This window comes from Heloderma suspectum, chromosome W (genome assembly GCF_057233095.1).
Source record: "Heloderma suspectum isolate Gila_16-S chromosome W, 16-S_ref, whole genome shotgun sequence".
In the NCBI taxonomy this organism is placed as follows: Eukaryota; Metazoa; Chordata; class Lepidosauria; order Squamata; family Helodermatidae; genus Heloderma; species Heloderma suspectum.
The window spans coordinates 65,188,887-65,211,627 of NC_139475.1; the positions used below are offsets into that span (position 1 = coordinate 65,188,887).

At 51.2% G+C, this 22,741-nt stretch overlaps 1 protein-coding gene across 6 annotated transcripts in view; it reads left to right on the top strand.

The window, feature by feature from the left end:
- Positions 1-22,741, top strand: part of LOC146334100 (E3 SUMO-protein ligase PIAS4-like) — a 74,721-nt gene that overhangs the window by 50,551 nt on the left and 1,429 nt on the right. For 4 of the 6 annotated variants that reach the window (XM_084825150.1, XM_084825152.1, XM_084825154.1 and 1 more), the window contains exons 9-10: positions 9,982-10,142; positions 20,890-21,035. In XM_084825150.1, the coding sequence (XP_084681276.1) occupies positions 9,982-10,142; positions 20,890-21,035 (307 nt within the window). Of the gene's footprint in view, positions 1-9,981; positions 10,143-14,395; positions 15,622-20,889; positions 21,036-22,741 lie in introns of those variants that run through there. The other 2 variants (XM_084825155.1, XM_084825156.1) reach the window with 2 other exon arrangements.

A 22,741-nucleotide genomic window follows, 5' to 3' on the forward strand; every position in this document is an offset into this window, starting at 1 on the left:
CTAAGTTGAACTTCCGGAGGAGGCAGGGCCTCCCCCACGCTCGCCAGTTTTACTTCCTGCCTCATGGTGGGAGGCAGCTTTCTCTGAGGCTCTCACACAGTGAAAGCAGCAAAAAAAGAAAGAAGAGAGGTGACCTTCGGTTGCGTTGTAGGAGAGGCAACCGCTCCTCTGGCACACAGAGGGCTGGTTCGCAGTGGGGAGAAGGAACTAGGACACACACACCCCGGCTTCTTACCACCACCACACAAGTGCTGAGGAAGCCCCAGCTCTCCTCTTTCTCCCCCGCGAGAGCAGAGGGAGCTCTTGACTGAGGGACTGAGGCCCGTCGCAGCGCCACCGGCCCTCCCCACTGATGATCACATGGTCATCAGGCCTCGCATTGGAGCGAGGCCTGCCCAAGTGGCAGAGCCTGTGAGGGTCAGCGGTGACTTCCATTGCCCCCTCTCCCCTCGAAGGAGAGCAGGAGCAATGTGGAGAGGGTGAGTCCAAGCAGGAACAGGGACCCTGAACCCCCCCCCCCCCCCGGGGACACAATTTGCTCAGGGGCCTTCCTGAAGATCCACCCCCCCCCCAAAAAAAAAAAACAGGAGTCTGAAAATGCGGGAAATGGAGGACTCTAGCCCCCTTCTCTCTCCATCATGGGAGCCCCTGGAAGTAGGAACAGAGGGCTCAAAATGCGGCTGTAGGCCCAACCCAGATGGCCAACCCCCACCTCAGTCTGTTTCCCGCCTTGCGGCTGAGCAGAGCAGAGGAAGCTGCTCCAGCTGGTCCAGGGACTACAGAAGCAAGCAAGCTCCCAGAGAGCAAGCGACCACAGCGAGCGGACAGGGGGAGCAAACAGGAGTTGGCCAGGGGAGTTGCAGTGGTAGAAGAGACAAAGGAGACAGAGGCAAGAGGTAAGTGGGCTGCAGGAAGCCCAGGGGGCTGTCCTTTATCCTTCTGAGTGGCTGTGAGGAAGGTACTTTGGAAGATGGAAACAAAATTCAAAGTGATCTTGATAGGCTGGAGCGCTGGGCAGAAAACAACAGAATGACATTGAATAGGGAGAAATGCCAAGTTCTGCACCTAGGAAAAAGAAACCAAATGCACAGTTACGAGATGGGGGATATGTGGCTCAACAACACTACAAGCGAGAAGGATCTTGGAATGGTTGTCGATCACAAGCTGAATATGAGCCAACTATGTGGTGGTGGTGGTGGTCAGTCATTAAGTCATGTCTGACTCTTCATGACCCCATGGACCATAGCATGCCAGGCCTTCCTGTCCTCTGCTCTCTCCTAGAGTGTGCTGAAGTTTACCCAACTATGTGATGTGGCTGCAAAAAAGGCCAATGCTCTTTTGGGCTGCATTAATAGAAGCATAGCTTCCAAATTCTGGGAAGTACTAGTCCCCCTCTACTCAGCACTGGTTAGGCCTCACCTGGAGTACTGTGTCCAGCTCTGGGAACTGCACTTTAAGAAGGATGCTGACTAGCTGGAGAGGGTTCAGAGGAGGGCAACAAAGATGATCCGGGGACTGGAAACAAAGCCCTATGAAGAGAGACAGAAAGAACTGGGCCTGTTTAGCCTTGAGAAGAGAAGCCTGAGGGGAGATAGGATAGCACTCTTCACGTACTTGAAAGGTTGTCACAGAGAGGAAAGCCAGGATCTATTCTCCATCATCCCAGAGTGCAGGACACGGAATAATGGGCTCAAGTTACAGGAAGCCAGATTCCGACTGAACATCAGGAAAAACTTCCTGCCTGTGAGAGCAATGCGACAAGGGAACCCATGACGTAGGGAGGTGGTGGGCTCTCCCACACTGGAGGCGTTCAAGACGAGGCTGGACAGCCATCTGTCAGGGATGCTCTGACCTGGATTCCTGCATTGAGCAGGGGGTTGGACACAATGGCCTTGTAGGCCCCTTCCAACCGTACTATTCTATGACCCCAGCTCTGGGAGGGGGAAAGGTCCATCCTACATCTCCTAGAAGAGACCATCCACCAAATTAGGTGTAGGGGCTCCCCCCAAGAGGGAGACTGGATGCAGGGAGTGCTCCTACAGGAGCACATCCAGGGAAAGGTCCCAACCCAGACAGCATACCTGCTCATACTCATCCAGTCACACCTCCATGGACAAGCAGCACAGCAAGCCATGCCCCGAATGGGCACGCAGCTGCACCCTCACCCCCCCCCCCGAGCCCACTCCAGGAGGAGCAGGAAGAGGGGGAGGAGGAGAGATGCCTCGGACAGATCCCGATCCACCTCAGACAGGGGCCCTTCGGGGATGATGTGCACCAGATCCTCATTGTCCACCAAAAAAAAAAAAGATGAGGTGTGGAGAGTGGGGGCAGAGGGACAGATCCCCTTCCTTATCCTCTGTCTACTGCTCTGACTCGGAAAGCGCTAGATCCCCTTCCCCCAGAGCCTTTGGGCCAGTCGCAGACTCTCAGCCCAACCTACCTCACAGGGTTGTTGTGAGGATAAAATGGAGAGGTGGAGGGTTATGTACACAGCCTTGGGTTCCTTAAAAAAAGAAAAAAAAAACCACGGCGGGATATAAATGTAATAAATACAATAATAAATCAGAGGGAGGCAAGCCCAAGGAAAAGACCCCCTGAAGGTGATCTTTTCCCTTTGGAAGCCTTTACCAAAATGATATCCAAATGCCTCAACATACTGGAGCTTACAGACCAGGAAGAAACCACGACACCCCCCCAGGGCTAGGCAGTGAGGGCAGGAGCAGTGGCGGCCTTCCCATCGGCCCCCCCTCACCCGAATGTGCCACTCCCACTAAGCCTGGAAGAGATACTGCACAAAGAGTGGTCTAAGCCAGCCAGATCTAAGACACTCCCACTGCAAAAGGTTCTACCACCTACAAGAGGACGCCATGCAGGACCAGGTCACCCTGAGAGTAGACGAACTCATTGCAGCTCTCAGCTCCAAGGCTCTCCTAACCTCAAAACAAGATGAGCTCCCCTCAGGCCAGCACAACCAAAGGGCCGAGGCAGCACTCCACAGAGGCCTCAGCCATGTCCATGTGAGCAGTGACCACGTCAACTATCATTGCTAGGGGCATCTTCATGATGACAAATGGACTACTCCACAGCAGAGACCTAGGGAAGGAGGCTCACGAAACCATACAGGATATAGCCATGGCAGCGTTGTTCCTGGCTGATGCCTCGCTAGACTCCTTCCAGCTGGGAGCACAAGCAACAACAGCAGCTAACGTTGTGGCAAGAAGGAATATCTGGCTGTGCCACTGGGGAGTGGACACCAAAACTAAATCCAGTCTGGTGAGCGTTCTCTTCTCAGGTAAGCTCCTGTTTGTGAAGAAAGAAACAGTGCTTCCAGGCAAAGCCCACGCCCTTTGATCCCTTCAGACCATCCTTCCCCTTCACCTCTGTACCCAGAGAGGGCAAACTCAAGTGACAACATGACACCAGGGCCAAGCTGGGCTCTCACAGAGGACCTTCCCTGGCAAGACAAGAATCCCAGTAAAGCATGACTCAATGTGTGTCTCTCCCCGACCCCCCAGTGGGAGGGCGGCTGCAGGACTTCTCAAGTGCCTGGAGGTGGCTCTGCTCAGATAGCTGGGTTCTGGAAACGGTGGAAGAGGGCTACTCCATAGAGCTCCAGAGGCCTCCGAGGGACCGTTTCCTCATCTCTCCCCTTCAGAAGGACCCAGCTGGGCATTTGAGGACTCTTGCAGCGATACAACACCTATACCAGATCCAAGCCATTGAGAAGGTGCCGCAGAGAGAGAGGGGACAGGGCATCTTCTCCCTCTTCTCCACAGCCATGAAGAGGAACGGGGGGACCAGACCCATTCTGGACTTAAAGAGGCTCAACCACTGCCTGAGGAAACAGAAGTTCCAAATGGAGACGCTCAAGTCCATAAAGGACACCAGTGACACTCTTTCAACCCTACAGTCCCTGGGGTTCGTCAGCAACAAGAAGAGCTTTCACAGTCCCTGCTTATCTGGGGGTGACCCTGGACACAGCCAAGGACACCATGATTCTATCTCCAGACAGGCAGACCACAGGCTGGTGGCCCAGATCCAGACCAAAAAGAAGTTCCACCTCAGAAAACTGGCAAAGCTGCTGGACATGATGTGTTCATGCCAGGAGACCATCCAGTGGGCAAGATTCCACGCAAGCCCCCTACAGTCGTTCCTCCTGGCCTTCCAGATGGAAATGGCATCCAACCACAACCCAGCGGTGACAATCCCAGTGGAAGTCTCTCGCTCCCTGACCTGGTGGTCACACCTACCCAATCTTGTGGAGGGAGTCCCCATCCAGACCCTGACGTTTACCACCCTAACCACGGATGCTTGCCTCATGGGATGGGGCTCTCTCTGCAAGAACTGCCTCACCCAGGGCCTGTGGACCAAGGAGGAATCTCACCTCAGCATCAACCTACTGGAACTGAGGGCCATCCGCCTGGCATTGAGGCACCTAGCCCCACAGCTAGAGTTGCAAGATGTCCTATTCAGAACAGACAGCGTGGTAGTGAAGGCGTATGTGAACAAACAAGGGAAAACCCAGTCCAAATCCCTTCAGAAGGAGGCCACGATGCTATTCAGGTGGGCCCCAAAGCACCTCTGTTCCATCAAGGCAGAGCACCTAAAAAGGTGTGTTGAACATCCAGGCTCTCTGGCTCAGCAGGCCATCCCTAGACCCAGGGGAGTGGTCCCTCTACCCGGATGCGTTCCGTTGGCTGATGAGTCAGTTAGGCCTGCCCTGTGTCGACCTCTTCGCAACCCAGCAGAACACCAAGCTCCCCAGGTTCGCCACCCGCTACCTCATGAGGTGTGCCAAATTCAGACGCCCTGACCAGCAGATGACCCAGGGCTCTTCTTTACACCTTCCCCCCCTTGCTCCTCATCCCAAAGGTGATGTGGAAGTTGAGGGACCAGCGGGGGTGGATCTAATCCTGATAGCACCCAATTGGCCAAGGAGACTGTGGTACGTCGACCTTATAAACCTATCCACGGTCAAACCACTGATCCTGCTGCCCCGGCACGGCCTGCTGACTCAAGGGCCGATCATGCACCACTGCCCATGTTTCCTGAAACTAACTGCCTGGAGGTTGAGTGGAAACTGCTAGGGGCCCAGGGCTACTCATCAGAGGTGGCTTTCACCCACCTGGCCTCCAGGAGGTCTTCCACTAACAGATCGTACGAATGCATCTGGAGGGCCTTCCTCAAATGGGCCCAGGCAACAGGGAGGGACCCCTTAGCCACTAACATAGGTGACATTCTAGAGTTCCTTCAGGAGGGCCTGTCAGCAGGCCTCAAAACAAACACCCTAAAAAGACAGGTTTCTGCCTTGGGTCCATACTCGGGGAGTTAGACGGGGGGCCCTAGGGACTCACCCCCACATTAAGCGATTCCTCAGGGCGGCCTCACTGATAAATCCTCCCCCAGTGTGAAGGTTCCCCATGTGGAGCCTCAACTCTGTCCTCAAAGCGCTGCCCTCAAAGCACTGTCCAAAGCTCCATTTGATCCCATAAGGGCTTCCACCGTTAAGGTGTTTACCCTCAAAATGATTTTCCTTTTAGCTATCATGTCTGCCAAAACGGCCTTCGAGGTGGGGCCTCTTTTGGCAGAAAAGGAGCTTTGCATTTTTCACAGGGACAAAGTGGTCCTCTGCCTGGACCCATCTTTCATCCCCAAGATCAACTCAGACTTCCACAGAGCCCAGGAGCTGGTCATCCCATCCTTCTGCCCTCACCCTTCCAACCCCCAGGACAGGGAGTGGCACACTCTGGATGCCAGATGGGCCCTCAAGTTCTACCTCGATAGGACCAGGCCCCACAGGCAACATAGCATCCTATTTGTGTCCTTCAGACCATCCTCCATGGGCAACAAGGTGTCAGTAGCCTCTCTGGCATGTTGGCTATGCGAGTGCATCGTGCTGGCTTACACCTCCAGTGGCCTAGCAGTCCCAGAGGGAATATTGGCCCACTCGGGTGAGAGGGTTGGCTGCATCAGCCTTCTGGGGGAGAGCTCCGCTAGAGGAGATCTGCAAGGCGGCCACATGGTCGTCTGTGCATACATTCACACGCCACTACAAGATCAACCTCTTTGCCCCTGCAGAGGGTGCCTTCGGCAGACGGGTCCTCCAGAGGATCCTACAATCCTAGCAGGGGGCCTGCCTAAGGGTTTGTTGGCCCACCCAGGGGTGAACTGCTTTTTCACATCCCCGTACTGGCTGGCCTCCTGCGCTTGGTGGGAGAAATGGAAATTCTTTACTCGGTGGTGAATTTCTGTTCTCATCGAGTGAAAGAGGCCAGCCAGGCCTGCCCGGGCTGGCCTCCCTCTAGGCGACTCTTAGGCTAGGCAGGCCCCCCCACCATTGCTTCCTCAGCCTGATTGTCAGTCAAGGTACGCAATCGAAGACTGTCAGGATGGAGGGCTTCCGAGGAGTTTCAATGACTTCGAAGACGCAACTGGTGAGTGTGGGGGGAGGCCCTGCCTCCTCCGGAAGCTCAAGTTGGAGACTGCCTTCCCAGCCCGGGAGGCAGGGCCTTCCCCATACTGGCTGGCCTCCTTCACTCAATGAGAACAGAAATTCCCTGGTGAGGAAAGAATTTCCATTTCCCTGGTAGCCACCCATCGCAGTGCTGTGAGGGCGGCACCATGAGAAGAGGCTCCAAAGTCTATATGGGAATATATGGGAGAAGGCGCTCCTTTAGGTCTTATGCCATTCAGGGCTTTAAAGGTTCAGCGCCAACTCTTTGAATCAGGCCGGGAAACTGACTGGCAGCCAGTGCAGTTGATACAGCACTGGAGTGATATGTTTAAATTGGTCAGACCCAGTAAGCAGCCTCAGTGCTCTGTTCTGCACTAACTGAAGCTTCTGGACTGTCTTCAGAGGTAGCCCCATGTATAATGCATTGCAGTAATCAAGACAGGAGGTTACTAGTGCGTGGATATCTGTAACCAAGCTGTCTCTGATATAGCCATCAGGATCAGTGGAGGGGGGAGGGGGATATTTACTTTCATTAGAAATTGAGCTCCTACTTCGATTTCTAGTTGGTGAATTGGTTTGTTTCTTTAGTGATGTGGTTTCTCCACATTATCCTTCTCATTATCATTATTATTTCTATACTGCCCAATAGCCGAAACTCGCCCACAAAAATATAAACCACAACATAATGCAACATTAAACAACATTACATGTTACAGCGTTATATTAAAACATAGCCTAAAAAATTGTAACATACAAAATTAGGTGAGGGGATCAGGGTGGTGGTGAATGCCTCCCTTGAGGAGGGAGTGATGCCATCAGCCCTCAAGGAGGCAGTGATAAGACCGCTCTTAAAGAAGCCTTCCTTGGATCCCCAAGTTCTGAACAACTTTCGCCCAGTCTCGAATCTTCCATTTTGGGGCAAGGCGATTGAGCAGGTAGTGGCGATGCAGTTGAAGGCACACTTGGAGGAAGCCGATTATCTAGATCCATCTCAGTCGGGCTTCAGGCCTGGGCATGGGACAGAAACGGCCTTGGTCGCCTTGGTGGATGATATGAGGAGGGCTCTGGATAGGGGCGAATGCTCCTTCCTTGTTCTCCTCGACCTCTCAGTGGCTTTTGATACTGTTGACCACAGCATCCTCTTGGATCGCCTGGAGGGGTCGGGCATTGGAGACACCATATTACGGTGGTCCTGGTCCTTCCTCTCCGGCAGGTGCCAGAGAGTAGCACTGGGAGAGGAAGTGTCGGACCCGTGGCCACTCACGTCTGGGGTGCCACAGGGTTCCATCCTCTCCCCGATGCTATTTAACATCTATGTGAAGCCGCTGGGGGCTATCATCAGGAGGTTTGGGGTGCGGTGCATCAATATGCGGATGACACGCAGCTCTACCTCTCGTTCAAATCTTCACCAGGGTTGGCTGTGGAATCCCTGTCCAAATGTCTGAAGACAGTGAGTGGCTGGATGGGGAGGAATAAGCTGAAGCTGAACCCTGACAAGACCGAGGTACTTTTGGTGGGAGACCAGAGGAGGTTGGGGGATGTCGACCTGGTGTTGAATGGGGTACGGCTACCCTTGAAAGACCAGGTCCGCAGCCTGGGGGTCATTTTGGACTCTCAGCTGTCCACGGAGGCTCAAGTGTCAGCCGTGAGCCGGACAGCGCTGTACCAACTCCGTCTGATACGGCAGCTGCGCCCCTACCTTCCCAACCATCTGCTCCCATCGGTTGTAAATGCCCTGGGCTCCTCTCGTTTAGACTACTGCAATGCACTCTACGTGGGGTTACCCTTGAAGACGGCTCGGAAGCTGCAGCTGGTACAGAATGCGGCGGCTCACCTGATTAAAGGCAGCTGCCGGCGTGATAACATCAGTCCGGTGCTGAAGGCGTTGCACTGGCTACCAGTTGTTTTCCGGGCCAAATTCAAGGTGTTGGTTTTGACCTTTAAAACCCTATAGAGTTCTGGCCCAGCCTATCTCAAGGAGTGCCTCCAGCAACACCAGACAGGCCGCTCAACAAGATCAGCCTCAGCTGGCCTTCTCTGTCCCATCAGCCAGGACAGCTAGACTGGTGGGGACGAGGGAGAGGGCCTTCTCTGTGGTGGCCCCCACTCTGTGGAACTCCCTCCCTAGGGAACTCCGCCATGCCCCCTCTTTAATGAGCTTCCGCCACGCACTGAAAACTTGGTTATTCAGGCAGGCATTTGGGGTGGGTTAAGGTATTTTTAAATAATGTTTTAATGTGTAATTTTACTTTTTAAAATTGTACTGTTGTACATTGCCCAGAGTGGCCAGGTGACTGGCGAGATGGGCGATTAAGAAATTTAATAAATAAAAGAAAATGAATGAATACATGAATAAATACCCACCTGCCTACTACCTACATGTTGTTGTTGTTGTTGTTGTTCAGTCGTTAAGTCGTGTCCGACTCTTTTAACCCATGGACCATAGCACTCCAGGCCTTCCTGTCCTGCGCTCTCTCCTGGAGCGTGCTCAAGTCCATATTCATTGCATCAGTGATGCTATCTAGCCATTTCATCCTCTGCCATCCCCTTCTCCTTTTGCCTTCAGTCTTTCCCAGCATCAGGGTCTTTTCCAGTGACTTTTCTCTTCGCATTAGGTGGCCAAAATATTTGAGCTTCAGCTTCAGTATCTGTCCTTCCAATGAGCAGTCAGGGTTGATTTCCTTTAGGATTGACTGATTTGACCTCCTTGCAGTCCAGGGGACGTGTAAGAGTCTTTTCCAGCACCACAGTTCGAAAGCATCAATTCTTCGGCGCTCAGCCTTCCTTATAGTCCAGCTCTCACAGCCATACGTTACTACTGGGAAAACCATAGCTTTGATTAGACGGACCTTTGTCGGCAAGGCGATGTCTCTGCTTCTTACTATGCTGTCTAGGTTTGCCATAGCTTTCCTCCCCAGGAGCAAGTGTCTTTTAATTTCATGGCTACAGTCACCGTCTGCGGTGATCTTGGAGCCCAAGAAAATAAAATTTGTCACTGCTACCATTTCTTCCCCTTCTATATTCCAGGAAGTGATGGGGCCAGAAGCCATGATCTTAGTTTTGTTAATGTTGAGTTTCAAACCAGCTTTTGCACTCTCCACTTTCACCCTCAACAAGAGGCTCTTTAGATCCTCTTCGCTTCCTGCAATTAGGGTGGTATCGTCTGCATATCTGAGGTTGTTGATAATTCTCCCGGCAATCTTAATTCCGACCTGTGATTCATCATAGAATCATAGAATAGTAGGGTCGGAAGGGGCCTACAAGGCCATCGAGTCCAACCCCCTGCTCAATTTGGGAATCCAAGTCAGAACATCCCTGAGAGGTGGCTGTCCAGCCTCATCCAACCCGGCGTTTCTCATGATGTACTCTGCATATAAGGTAAATAAGCAGGGCGACAATATACAGCCTTGTCATACTCCTTTCCCAATTTTGAACCAATCGGTTGTTCCATGTCCAGTTCTTACTGTTGCTGCCTACCTACATACAAATAGCCTGATCCTCCATGATTTCTCCATTTCCTCCCCAAGCTGGTGAAGATGCGTCTGTCAGTGCCTTGTCGGGCTGAGACCTGTGCCCACCTTCAGTGCTTTGATGCCGTCTTCTACCTGCAGATGAACGAGAAGAAGCCCACGTGGATGTGTCCGGTGTGTGACAAACCGGCCACTTATGATCAGCTGATGATAGACGGGTGAGTTGAGCTGCTTGCCTGCATGGAAGTGACTTCATGTGTATTCTACAGCCAGCAAAATCTAGTGCGATGTAGCATTGGAGTCAAATTGGGAGACTCATGTTCTATGGCTGGACCTTGTGGACAAAATTTCAGGGCCCCTCAGCTAACCATTCAGAGAGTGAAAGGTGAACATAAGAGCCCTGCTGGATCAGACCAAGGGTCCATCTTGTCCGGCATTTTGTTTGCATAGTGGCCAACCAATTGCCTGTGGGAAGCCCACAAGCAGGACAGGAGTGCAACAGCACCCTCCCTCCCATGTTCCCCAGCAACTTGTGTACGTAGGCACACTGCCTCTGAAACTGGAGGTAGCATAGAGGCATCAGGACTAGTATCCATTAATACTCTTCAGGAATTCCATAGTTTTACTCTGTGCTGTGTAAAGAAGCCCTTCCTTTTCTCTGTCCTGAATCTCTCACCAGTCAGCTTCATGGGATCACCCCGTTGGGCTCTACTACGAGAGAGGGAGAAAAAAATTCCTTATCCACTTTCTCCACACCAGGCATAATTTTGTACACCTGTATCATGTCTCCCTTCATTTGCCTTTTTCCCAAGCTAAACAGTCACAGTTGTTGTTGTTGTTTAATTATTTAAAATATTTCTAGGCTGCCTTTCAGGGCAAAAACATTGCAGCCTTTCCTCAGAGGGGAGTTGCTCCAGTCCCTTGATCATCTTACTTGCACTTTTCTGCACCTTTTCCAACTCTGCAATCTCCTCTTTTAGGTGCAGTGACCAGAACTGTACACAGTCTTCAAGTGTGGTCGCACCATAGATTTGTATTAGGGCAGTATGAGATTGGCAGGTGATGGGGGCAGTGGCAAACAGATCCATCATCTGCATCCAGCTGGGCATGCCAGGGCTGATGCTGCTCACCACAGCATCCTTATTTTAAGAAACATTTTATATTCGGGGGGGGGGGGTTGCTCAGCAAGCATGCCCATGGTTACAGATGCTCATTTTCTCATTTTGTTGTTGTTAAAATATGTTCTCCTTGTCCACAACAAAATGGTGCTTATTCCCAAAGAAATGTGTGCCATCTCCAGGAGCCCATGTAAGACCATTCGATTCAGGGTCCAAAATTACTTGCACCACAGTGCCAAGTTGAGATCATTTGTGAGTGATTCAGCCTTGTGACTAGGGATGGCAGAGAATTCCACCACGGACCCCAGTGAGGCCGGATTTCGTGGCGGAATGTCACTACTCACCTCCGCCTCCCTCCGGACCCGCACGGAGCCAGATCCTCCTCGCGCCAACTCCATGGAGCTGCCAGCCGGCTCTGCAACGCCAGCAATACAGCCGCCATTGCCGTGTCGTATCACTGGCTGAGTGAGGGCTAACTAACTGAGTGAGGGCTAACTAACTAACTACAAATGCAGCTGTAACCATTTACAGCTGCATTTAGGTTAATCTAACAGCTTTATGGCCGCAAATGGCGTCCACTATGCCATTTGCGGCCGGAGTTAGTTAGCCCTCAGCCAGCCAGCAATACGGCATGGCAATGGCGGCCGGCCGTATCACCGGTGATGCAGAGCCAGTGGTCAGCTCCACGGGATCATTGCGGAGCGGAGCCAGCTCCTGAGGATTCCGGGGGGAGGGAGGGATCGCCTCCCCCTGCAGGCGGATTCCCACCCAGACCAGCAGGTAGGGAATCCGCCCATCCCTAGTTGTGACCAAACCGACATGCACTCTCTCTTTTCTAGGCCTAATTTTACCCTGTAGGGTGCTTGGGAGAATAAAACAGTATTAGCCATTTTAGAGGCTTTTCAGAGCCTTTAAAATTATGCACTGAGTGGACAACATGGGTTTATTTACTTACTGACATTTTAATACTGCCCAATAGCCAAACTGCTTTGGGCAGTTCACAAAAATGAAAACCCTAAAATAAGGTATGAATAAAACATAATACCAAACCTTTAAAACAGAATAAAAGTGGAGTAAAAAACAGCAGAATGGAAAGATTGAAAAAACACAACACGCATTTAAAAACAAAACCAAGGAACTAAAAAGCCTGGGAGAATAGAACATTCTTCCCCTGGTACCAGAAAGACCACAACAACAACATATTATTAACATTTCTATACTGCCCAATAGCCGGAGCTCTCTTTTAAATCTTCAAAACATTAAAAATACAATATACAGAGATTTAAAACCATTTACATAAAAAAAACATGAACAGACAATATACACAAAAGAAACCTATATCTAAAACAACTTCAAACAAACAATCTCAAAAGCAAACAACCATAACCTTAAGACATTGCAGGATCGATTAAACCTTACCATATGCTGCCGAATGCCTGGGAGAAGAGAGAGGTCTTAACCTGGAGCCGAAAAGATAACAATGTTGGCACCAGGCAGGCCTCGTGGGGGAGACCATTCCATAATTTGGGGGCCACCACCGAAAAGGCCTTCTGCCTTGTTGCCGTCTTCCAAGCTTCCCTAGGTGTAGGCAGCTGGAGAAGGGCCTTAAATGTTGACCATAGTATACGGGTAGGTTCATGTCGGGAGAAGCGCTCTGTCAGGTATTGCGGTCCTAAGCTGTGTAGGGCTTTATACAACCAGCAACTTGAATCGGGCTTGGAAGCATACAGGCAGCCAGTGCAGGCGGACCAGAGTCGGTCTTATCCGTTCAGACCTTCTGGTCCCCATTATCAATCTGGCCGCTGCATTTTGCACGAGCTGCAGCTTCCGAACCGTCTTCAAAGGCAGCCCCACGTAGAGGGCATTGCAGTAATCTAACCTGGAGATTGCCAGGGCATAGGCAACTGAAGCCAGGCTATCCCTGTCCAGATAGGGGTGTAGCTGGGCCACCAACCGAAGTTGGTAGCTGGCACCCCGTGCCGCTGAGGCCACCTGAGCCTCAAGTGACAAAGACGGCTCCAGGAGGACCCCAAGCTACGGACCTGCTCCTTCGGGGGGAGTGCAACCCCATCCAGAGCAGGGTGAGCACCGTCCATCTGGTCAGCAGAACCACCCACCAACAGCATCCCAGTCTTGGCTGCATTGAGCTTCAGTTTGTTAGCCCTCATCCAGTCCGTTCTTGCAGCCAGGCACCGATTCAGCACAGCCACAGCCTCACCTGAAGAAGACGAGAAGGAGAAATAGAGCTGCGTGTCGTCAGCATACCGATGACAGCGCACCCCAAAACTCGGGATGACCGCGCTCAACGGTTTCATGGCGATGTTGAATAGCATGGGGGGCAGAACCGACCCCTGCGGAACCCCATACTGTAGAGTCCACGGGGCCGAGCGATATTCCCCAAGCACCACCTTCTGGAGCTGATCCTCCAAGTAGGAGCAAAACCACCGCAGTGCCGCGCCTCCCACCCCCAGCTCAGAGAGCCGTCCCAGAAGGATACCATGGTCGATGGTATCGAAAGCCGCCGAGAGATCAGGGAGAATCAACAGGGTCGCACTCCCCCGTCTCTCCCCGCCATAGGTCATCAGGGCGACCAGGGCTGTTTCCGTGCCAAATCCCAGCCTGAACCCCGACCGAAATGGATCCAGATAATCGGTCTCATCCAAGAGTGTCTGGAGCTGGTTGGCAACCACCCGCTCAAGAACCTTGCCCAGGAAAGGAACATTTGCCACTGGCCTAAAATTACTAAGATGTTCCGGGTCCAGCGAGGGTTTCTTCAGGAGTGGTCTCACCACCGCCTCTTTGAGGTGGCCCGGGACCACTCCCTCTCGCAAGGAGGCATTGATCACCTCCCTGGCCCAGCCAACTGTCCCCTCCCTGCTGGTTTTTATCAGTTGAGAGGGGCAAGGATCCAGTACAGAAGTGGTTGCATGAATCTGTCCGAGCACCTTGTCAACGTCCTCGAGCTGTGCCAACTGAAACTCATCCAGGAGAACAGGACCAAGCTGTGCTCTGGATACCTCACCAGATTCACCTGCTCTAACACTGGAGTCCAAGTCGCGGAGGATGCAAGGGATCTTACCCTGGAAGTGCCTAGCAAATGCATTGCAGCGGGCCTCAGAGGGGTCTACAGTGTCCTTGGGGCTGGCATGTAATAGCCCCCGGACAACTCTGAAAAGCTCTGCTGGGTGGCAGACAGAAGATTCAATAGAGGCAGCAAGTTGATGCTTTTTTGCAGCCCTCACTGCCCCTGAATATACTTTACCATAGGCACATACCAGCATTCGATTGCATCCACTAGGAGTTCTTCTCCATCTGTACTCAAGCCGTCACCTATTTTGTTTCATTTCTCTCAGCTCCGGGGTATACCATGGAGCAGTTCAAGCTCTACTCAGGAGAGGGTGCTCAGGAGCGATCATGTCAACTGCCCAGGTCATTTCTGCATTCCACAGATCAACCAGGTGATCAACGTAGGCACCAGGTCAGCCTCTCTGGGGAGTGCCACCACTGAAAGGGCCCTCTCCTTAAAGGGTTCTCCACCCCACCCCACCCCACATGCTGTCTTCTGTAGACATATTTATTTATTAAATTTCTTAATCACCCCTCTGGCCACTCTGGGCAATGTACAACAATGCAACAATCAAAAACAGTAAAATTTGTCAGGGTGGACACTGAGCCCATAGAATCCCAGAGTAGTTCTGATTCTGAGGAAGAGGAGCTGCTCCTGGGAGAGGAGCGCGCTCATCCTTCCCAGGGCCAACAGCTGGCAGGGATTCCTCCCACCGGCATTCCTAGCATAGATAGCAGTCCTGGGAGTGAGAGAGCGCGGCAAGCAGACTTGCTGAATGCGCGACGCCGACACAGGGAGCGGCGCCAAATGGAGGGCGAGGAAAGGAGGCGTAGTGCCCGGTTGGCGCGCAAACAACGGTTGCGCCCAGAGGATCCAAGGGAAAAGGGGAGGGACTCTCCCTAGCCCATAAGTTCAGGGTCTGCCAGTGATTCCCTTTCAAACGGGGACCAGCTGTTCCAACTTAGGGCATAGGTACTCTGCTGCTCATAACTAGTTGCTAACAGTAGAGTTGTTAAGTTGGAAAAGAGGAATAAAGCTTTGAAAAGAATCCCTTTGTCTGTGTCTGGACTTGGCTACTGGATTAGACTGAGAGAGGCCTCCAAGGAGCCCTTGACAAAATTAAGCATTAAAACATGATCTAAAAATACTCTAACCCACCCCAAATGCCTGCCTGAACAACCAAGTTTTCAGTGCGTGGCGGAAGCTCATTAAAGAGGGTGCATGGCAGAGTTCTCTAGGGAGGGAGTTCCACAGAGTGAGGGTCACGTGAGCCTCCATGGACAGCTGGGAGTCTAAAATGACCCCCAGGCTGCGGACCTGGCCTTTCAAGGGTTGTTGTTGTTGTTGTTCAGTCGTTCAGTCGTGTCCGACTCTTCGTGACCCCATGGACCATAGCACGCCAGGCCTTCCTGTCCTGCGCTCTCTCCCGGAGCGTGCTCAAGTTCATATTCATTGCATCCGTGATGCTATCTAGCCATCTCATCCTCTGCCGTCCCCTTCTCCTTTTGCCTTCAGTCTTTCCCAGCATCAGGGTCTTTTCCAGGGAGTTTTCTCTTCGCATTAGGTGGCCAAAATATTGGAGCTTCAGCTTCATTATCTGTCCTTCCAATGAGCAGTCAGGGTTGATTTCCTTTAGGATGGACTGATTTGACCTCCTTGCAGTCCAGGGGACTCGTAAGAGTCTTCTCCAGCACCACAGTTCGAAAGCATCAATTCTTCGGCGCTCAGCCTTCCTTATAGTCCAGCTCTCACAGCCATACATTACTACTGGGAAAACCATAGCTTTGATTAGACGGACCTTTGTTGGCAAGGTGATGTCTCTGCTTCTTACTATGCTGTCTAGGTTGGTCATAGCTTTCCTCCCAAGGAGCAAGCGTCTTTTAATTTTATGGCTACAGTCACCGTCTGTGGTGATCTTGGAGCCCAAGAAAGTAAAATCTGTCACTGCTTCCATTTCTTCCCCTTCTATATGCCAGGAAGTGATGGGGCCAGATGCCATGATCTTAGTTTTGTTAATGTTGAGTTTCAAACCAGCTTTTGCACTCTCCTCTTTCACCCTCAACAAGAAGCTCTTGAGATCCTCTTCGCTTTCTGCCATTAGGGTGGTATCGTCTGCATATCGGAGGTTGTTGATAATTCTCCCAGCGATCTTAATTCCGACCTCTGATTCATCCAACCCGGCATTTCTCATGATGTACTCTGCATATAAGTTAAATAAGCAGGGTGACAATATGCAGCCTTGTCGTACTCCTTTCCCAATTTTGAACAACTCGGTTGTTCCATGTCTGGTTCTTACTGTTGCTTCTTGGCCCTCATACAGGTTTCTCAGGAGACAGGTAAGGTGGTCTGGTACTCCCATCACTTTCAGAATTTGCCACAGTTTGTTGTGATCCACACAATCAAAGGCTTTAGCGTAGTCAATGAAGCAGAAATAGACGTTTTTCTGGAATTCTCTTGCTTTCTCCATGATGCAGCGAATGTTGGCGATTTGATCTCTAGTTCCTCTGCCTCTTCTAAACCCAGCTTGTACTTCCGGTAGTTCTCGGTTCGCATACTGCTGAAGCCTAGCTTGTAGGATTTTGAGCATCACCTTGCTGGCATGTGAAATGAGCGCAATGGTGCGGTAGTTTGAACACTCTTTGGCGTTGCCCTTCTTTGGAATTGGAATGTAAACTGACCGTTTCCAGTCTTGTGGCCACTGTTGAGTGTTCCAGATTTGTTGGCATATTGAATGCAGCACTTTAACAGCATCATCTTTTAGGATCTTAAAGAGCTCAGCTGGAATACTGTCATCTCCGCTAGCTTTGTTGTTACTAATGCTTCCTAAGGCCCACTTGACTTCACTCTCTAGGATGTCCGGCTCAAGTTCAGTGAGCGCACTATCATGGCTATCAGGGGCATTAAGCTCTTTCCTGTATAGTTCTTCTGTGTATTCTTGCCACCTCTTCTTAATCTCATCTGCTTCTGTGAGGTCCCTGCCTTCTTTGTCCTTTATCATGCCCGTCTTTGCACAAAACGTTCCCTTGAGATCTCCAATTTTCTTGAAGAGATCTCTAGTCTTTCCCATTCTGTTGTTTTCCTCGATTTCTTTGCATTGTTCATTTAAGAAGGCCGTCTTGTCTCTCCTTGCTATTCTCTGGAACTCTGCATTCAGTTGGATATGTCTTCCCCTTTCTCCCTTGCTTTTCGCTTCCCTTCTTTCCTCAGCTACTTGTAAAGCCTCATCAGACAGCCACTTGGCTTTCTTGCATTTCTTTTTCTTTGGGATGGATTGAGTTGCTGCCTCCTGAACAATGTTACGGACCTCCGTCCATAGTTCCTCAGGCACTCTGTCTATCAGGTCTAATCCCTGAAATCTATTCCTCACCTCCACTGTATATTCATCAGGGATATGATTTAGGTCATACCTGAACGGTTTAGTGGTTTTCCCGACGTTCTTCAATTTAAGCCGAAATTTTGCAAGAAGCAGCTCATGATCTGAGCCACAGTCAGCTCCAGGTCTTGTTTTGACTGACTGTATAGAGCTTCTCCATCTTTGGCTGCAAAGGACATAATCAATCTGATTTCGATATTGACCATCTGGTGACGTCCATGTGTAGAGTCGCCTCTTGTGCTGTTGGAAAAGAGTGTTTGCTATGATCAGCGTGTTCTCTTGGCAAAACTCTATTAGCTTTTGTCCTGCTTCATTTTGTACACCAAGGCCATGCCTGCCTGTTATCCCGGTGATTTCTTGACTTCCTACTTTAGCATTCCAATCCCCTATGATGAATAGGACATCTTTTTTTGGTGTTAGTTCTACAAGGTGTTGTAGGTCTTCATAGAACCGATCAGCCTCAGCTTCTTCGGCCTCAGTGGTTGGGGCATAGACTTGAATTACTGTGATGTTGAATGGTTTGCCTTGGATTCGTACTGAGATCATTCTATCATTTTTAAGATTGTACCCCAGTACTGCTTTTCCCACCCTTTTGTTGACTATGAGTGCTACTCCATTTCTTCTAAGGGATTCTTGCCCACAATAGTAGATATGATGGTCACCTGAATTAAATTTGCCCATGCCTGTCCATTTGAGTTTGCTGATTCCCAAGATGTCGATGTTCAATCTTGCCATCTCATGTTTGACCACCTCCAGCTTACCTTGATTCATTGATCTGACATTCCAGGTTCCTAAACAATATTGTTCTTTACAGCATCGGACTTTCTTTTCACCACCAGACACATCCACAGCTGAGTGTCCTTTCGGGTTTGGCCCAGCCGCTTCACTCTTTCTGGCGCTACTTGGAAATACCCTCTGCTCTTCCCCAGTAGCATATTGGACACCTTCCGACCTGAGGGGCTCATCTTCCGGCGTCATCTCTTTTAGCCTTGTTATACGTTCCATGGGGTTTTCTTGGCAAGAATACTGGAGTGGGTTGCCATTTCCTTCTCCAGTGGACCACATTGTGTCAGAACTCTCTGCCATGACCTGTCCGTCTTGGGTGGCCCTGCATGGCATAGCTTATGGCTTCACTGAGTTACGCAAGCCCCTTCGCCACAACAAGGCAGTGATCCATGAAGGGGATCCATGAAGGCTACCTTTCAAGGGTAGCCGTACCCCATTCAACACCAGGTTGACCTCCCCCTGTATTGCCCCGACTGTGGGCTGCTAAGGTTTGGAGGGGACGAGAAAGTGATAAGCCAGATCCAGGTTTGCTTACAAGGAGCCTTTATTGAGTACTTGCAGCGCACAGGCGTACCCAATGGTTGGATCAGACAGCTTCTCTGAACCCAGAGCTGTGGTGCAAGATGGGCCTTATACCATACATGTCAGCAGTGAGGCAGCATGACAGTAGCAAGAGTTAATTAGCGTTCATCTGCAACTTTCCCAGCATAGCCTAACAGTGCTTGGTTCCCAGCACAATCACCTGTAGCTTTAAGACAAACAGCGCTCCACTTCCCAGGCTCGTCCTAGGCCCTGAAAAGATAAACAGTACCTGAGCTCGTTAGCATGGAATGTGCTGAGGCGGTCATATGACCTTTGACTCATCTTACAAGCCAAGGAGCCCACTTGCAAGGAAATTGCACTTAACAGTCAACCAAGGCAGAGAGCATTATGGATATCTAAGCCTCTCTAAACTACTATTAACTTGCTTACCGGCCTGGGGCCTCACACCCCCAGCCTCCCCTTGTCTCCCACCAAAAGTACCTTGGTCTTGTCAGGGTTCAGCTTCCGCTCATTCCTCTCCATCCAGCCACCCACCGTCTCCAGACACTTGGACAGTGATTCTATGGCCAACCTTGGTGAGGATTTGAATGAGAGGTAGAACTGTATGTCATCCACATATTGACACCGCACCCCAAACCTCCTGATGACAGCCCCCAGCGGCTTCACATAGATGTTGAATAGCATCGGGGAGAGGATGGAACCCTGTGGCACCCCACACGTGAGCAGCCACAGGTCCGACGCTTCCTCTCCCAGTGCTACCCTCTGATACCTGCCGGAGAGGAAGGACCAGAACCACCGTAATACAGTCTCCAATGCCCAGCTCTTCCAGGCTGTCCAGGAGGATACTGTGGTGAACGGTATCGAAAGCCGCTGAGGGGTCAAGGAGAACAAGGAAGGAGCATTCACCCCTATCCAGAGCCCTCCTCATGTCAACCACCAAGGCGACCAAGGCCGTTTCTGTCCCATGCCCAGGCCTGAAGACCGACTGAAATGGGTCTAGATAATTGGCTTCTTCCAAGTGTGCCTTCAACTGCATTGCCACCACCCGCTGAATTATCTTGTCCCAAAATAGCAGATTTGAGACTGGGCGAAAGTTGTTCAGAACTTGGGAATCCAAGGAGGGCGTCTTTAAGAGCGGTCTTATCACTGCCTCCTTGAGGGCTGATGGCATCACTCCCTCCTCAAGGGAGGCGTTCACCACAGCCCTGATCCCCTCACCCAGGCTCTCTCTGCAGCCCATAATGAGCCAAGATGGGCAAGGTCAAGTAAGCAGGTGGTCGGCCTTACAGATGACAGCACCTTGTCCACTTCATCAGAAGGAAGAAGCTGGAACCGATCCCACAAAACTGGGTTGCCACAGGCCACCTCTTGCTCGCTAACTGTATCCACGGCGCATGGAATAACACTCATGATCCGATCAGTTTTATCCACAGAATGCCTTGCCAAGGCCTCACAGGAGGCCTTAGAATGCTCCAGCGACTTGAATCGGGATCGCCCAACGGGATTGGTGGGACAGTGTATTCAAGACAGGCAAGAGAAGTTACTTTGCACAATGCATTATTTAAGGCTGTGGATGCCTGCTGTCCTACCTGGCTTTAAAAGGGGATCAGGCAAACTCAGGGGCAAGTCAAGCCAAGGCCAGGATGGCTAGATTTTAAGGTGGATTGCTGCCTTTGTACCCTGCCTGTGAGTTTCCCAGAGGCATCGAGCTTGTCACTGATAAAGCGTCCTTGATAGTTGTCTCATAGGCAGCTTCCCATGGCACTGCAGCCAGGAAAGCCTTCTGGCTCGTGAGGGTGAGGCTGGGGGGCTGCAGCAGGATCTGCCAGCAAGGCTGCCCAAGAGGCAGCATGTACTGGAGCGGGGAAGGTGAGCAAGGCGTTGGCCCCCGGTGGGCCCTGGCCAGTGCCCCAAGATGCCTGCTTAGGGGTCGTTTCCTGAAACCCTCCATGGTGGAAGCAGTTCCCCGTGAAGGCAAAGAGCTGCTGTGTGTCTTGGTTTCGGAGTTTGAATGGGCACCTATGCTGTTGTGCTCTCTCTCTCTCTCTCTCATGCGCGCGCTCTCTCTGTGTGTCTAGGCTCCTGTCAAAGATCTTGATGGAATGTGAGGATGCCGACGAGATCGAATACTTGGTGGACGGCTCCTGGTGCCCAATCAAAGCCGAGAAAGAGAGAAGCTACAGCCCTCAGTGTCCAATACTAGTTGTGGGTGGATCCACCACAGGTGGGTCTGAATAGAATGCTGGCTGGCCACTGACTTTCAAAAAAGGCCCAGATAGCTGCCTTCTACTGAGTCCATCTAGCCCAGTATTGTTGACCCTGACTGGCAGCAGTGGCTCTTCAGGGTTTCAGGCAGGACTGTTTCCTAGCCCTACCTGGAGATGCTGGGGATCGAACCCAGGACCTTCTGCATGCCAAGCAGGTGCTCTGTCAAATTGAGCCATGGCCCCTCCCATAAAGATGGATGGGAGTGCTGCCAAAGGGCCCATGATGTTGGACTCTGCTCACTGACTTGCTCCCAGGTGAGTCGAGGCAGATCAAGAGCTTTCTGACCCCCTCTTGCCCAGTGTGTGAGCAGCCACAAAGGGTTTGGCTGAACCCCTCCCGTTGCGACACTGTTCAGACCTTCCCTCGTGCCTTCTGCCTGCAGCATCTCAGCCCACTTGCAAGAGCAAGCTGCCCAGTGGATGTGGGGGAAGACTGGCTGATCCTCTGTTGCTGCTTGTGCTGGGGAGGGGGTGGAAAGAGCATGGCTCAGCTTCCTCAGTCGGGGTGGTGGTGCGGTGTCTGGGATTAGAGGGTCTGGCTTGGCAATTCAGTTCTTCAGGAGGTGCCAGATTTGGGAGCTGTCTGCGCTTTTGATTTCCCACAATGCCCCTGACGCAGCATCGCTCTGGGGCAAAAGCAGTGCTTCCACAGGGCTGTTGTGGGAAATCTCAACAGGGCAGGCAGCTCACCAGCTGCCTGGCACATGCTCAACCCCAAAGCTGCAGCCCCTCTCATGTTGCTCGCAGACTCTTCCAAGAGTCCTGGGGATGGTGGGAATTGTAGTCAGAATGCATTTCAACATCTTACTGAAAAGGGGTCTACAAGCCACTAGTCCTCTTGCTAGTTGCCTGGACTTGTGAGCAATGTTTTCAAAAGGCAAATAAGCATCCTTTTTTCATTATCTTCATTGTCGTCAACATCAATAATAATATATTATGGAGCACTTACGTATTTATTTGTGCTATTTATATATCTCTGAATATAATAAAATCCCCAAGCAGTCCACATACAAATATTGCAATCACATTTAAAATACAATATTAAAAACAACCTTAAAAACAATTCCACTTCCAGTATAAGCAATAAAAGGAGCAGTAAGATGGAGCAACATGATTAATTTCATTACAGCCCAGGGGAAGCCTGGGTGAACCGGTGTGTTTGCTGGAGGCGTTTGAAATATGCCACATTTTCTGCCTCCTGAACTGCATGAGGGAGGGTCTTCCAAAGGGCGGGCACTGCTACCGAGAAAGCCTTGCTGTCAGGATATTGCGTGGTGACATTCTGTTAGTTTCGGAATGACCAGCAAGGCTGCCTCTGATGATCTTAAAGGTCACCTGGGTATGTATAAGGGGAAGGCGGTCTGCTAGGTATCCCAGTCCCAAGTTGTTTAGGGCTTCGTATGACAATAACATAACCTTGAACGTGGCTTGGTAGCTAACAGGCAGCCAGTGCAGTTCTTTTAACACAGGTGTTATCTGAGCATAGCTGGATGTCCCAGTGAGTGCCCTGGCTGCTGAATTCTGCACTAGCTGCAGCTTCTGAACCAGGCATGAGGGCAGCCCCACATAGAAGCGCATTGCAGTCTAACCATGAGGTTACCAGTTCATGGGTCACCATGCCTAGGCTATCCCGTATTAATGAAGGGCACAATTTTATGTGTGT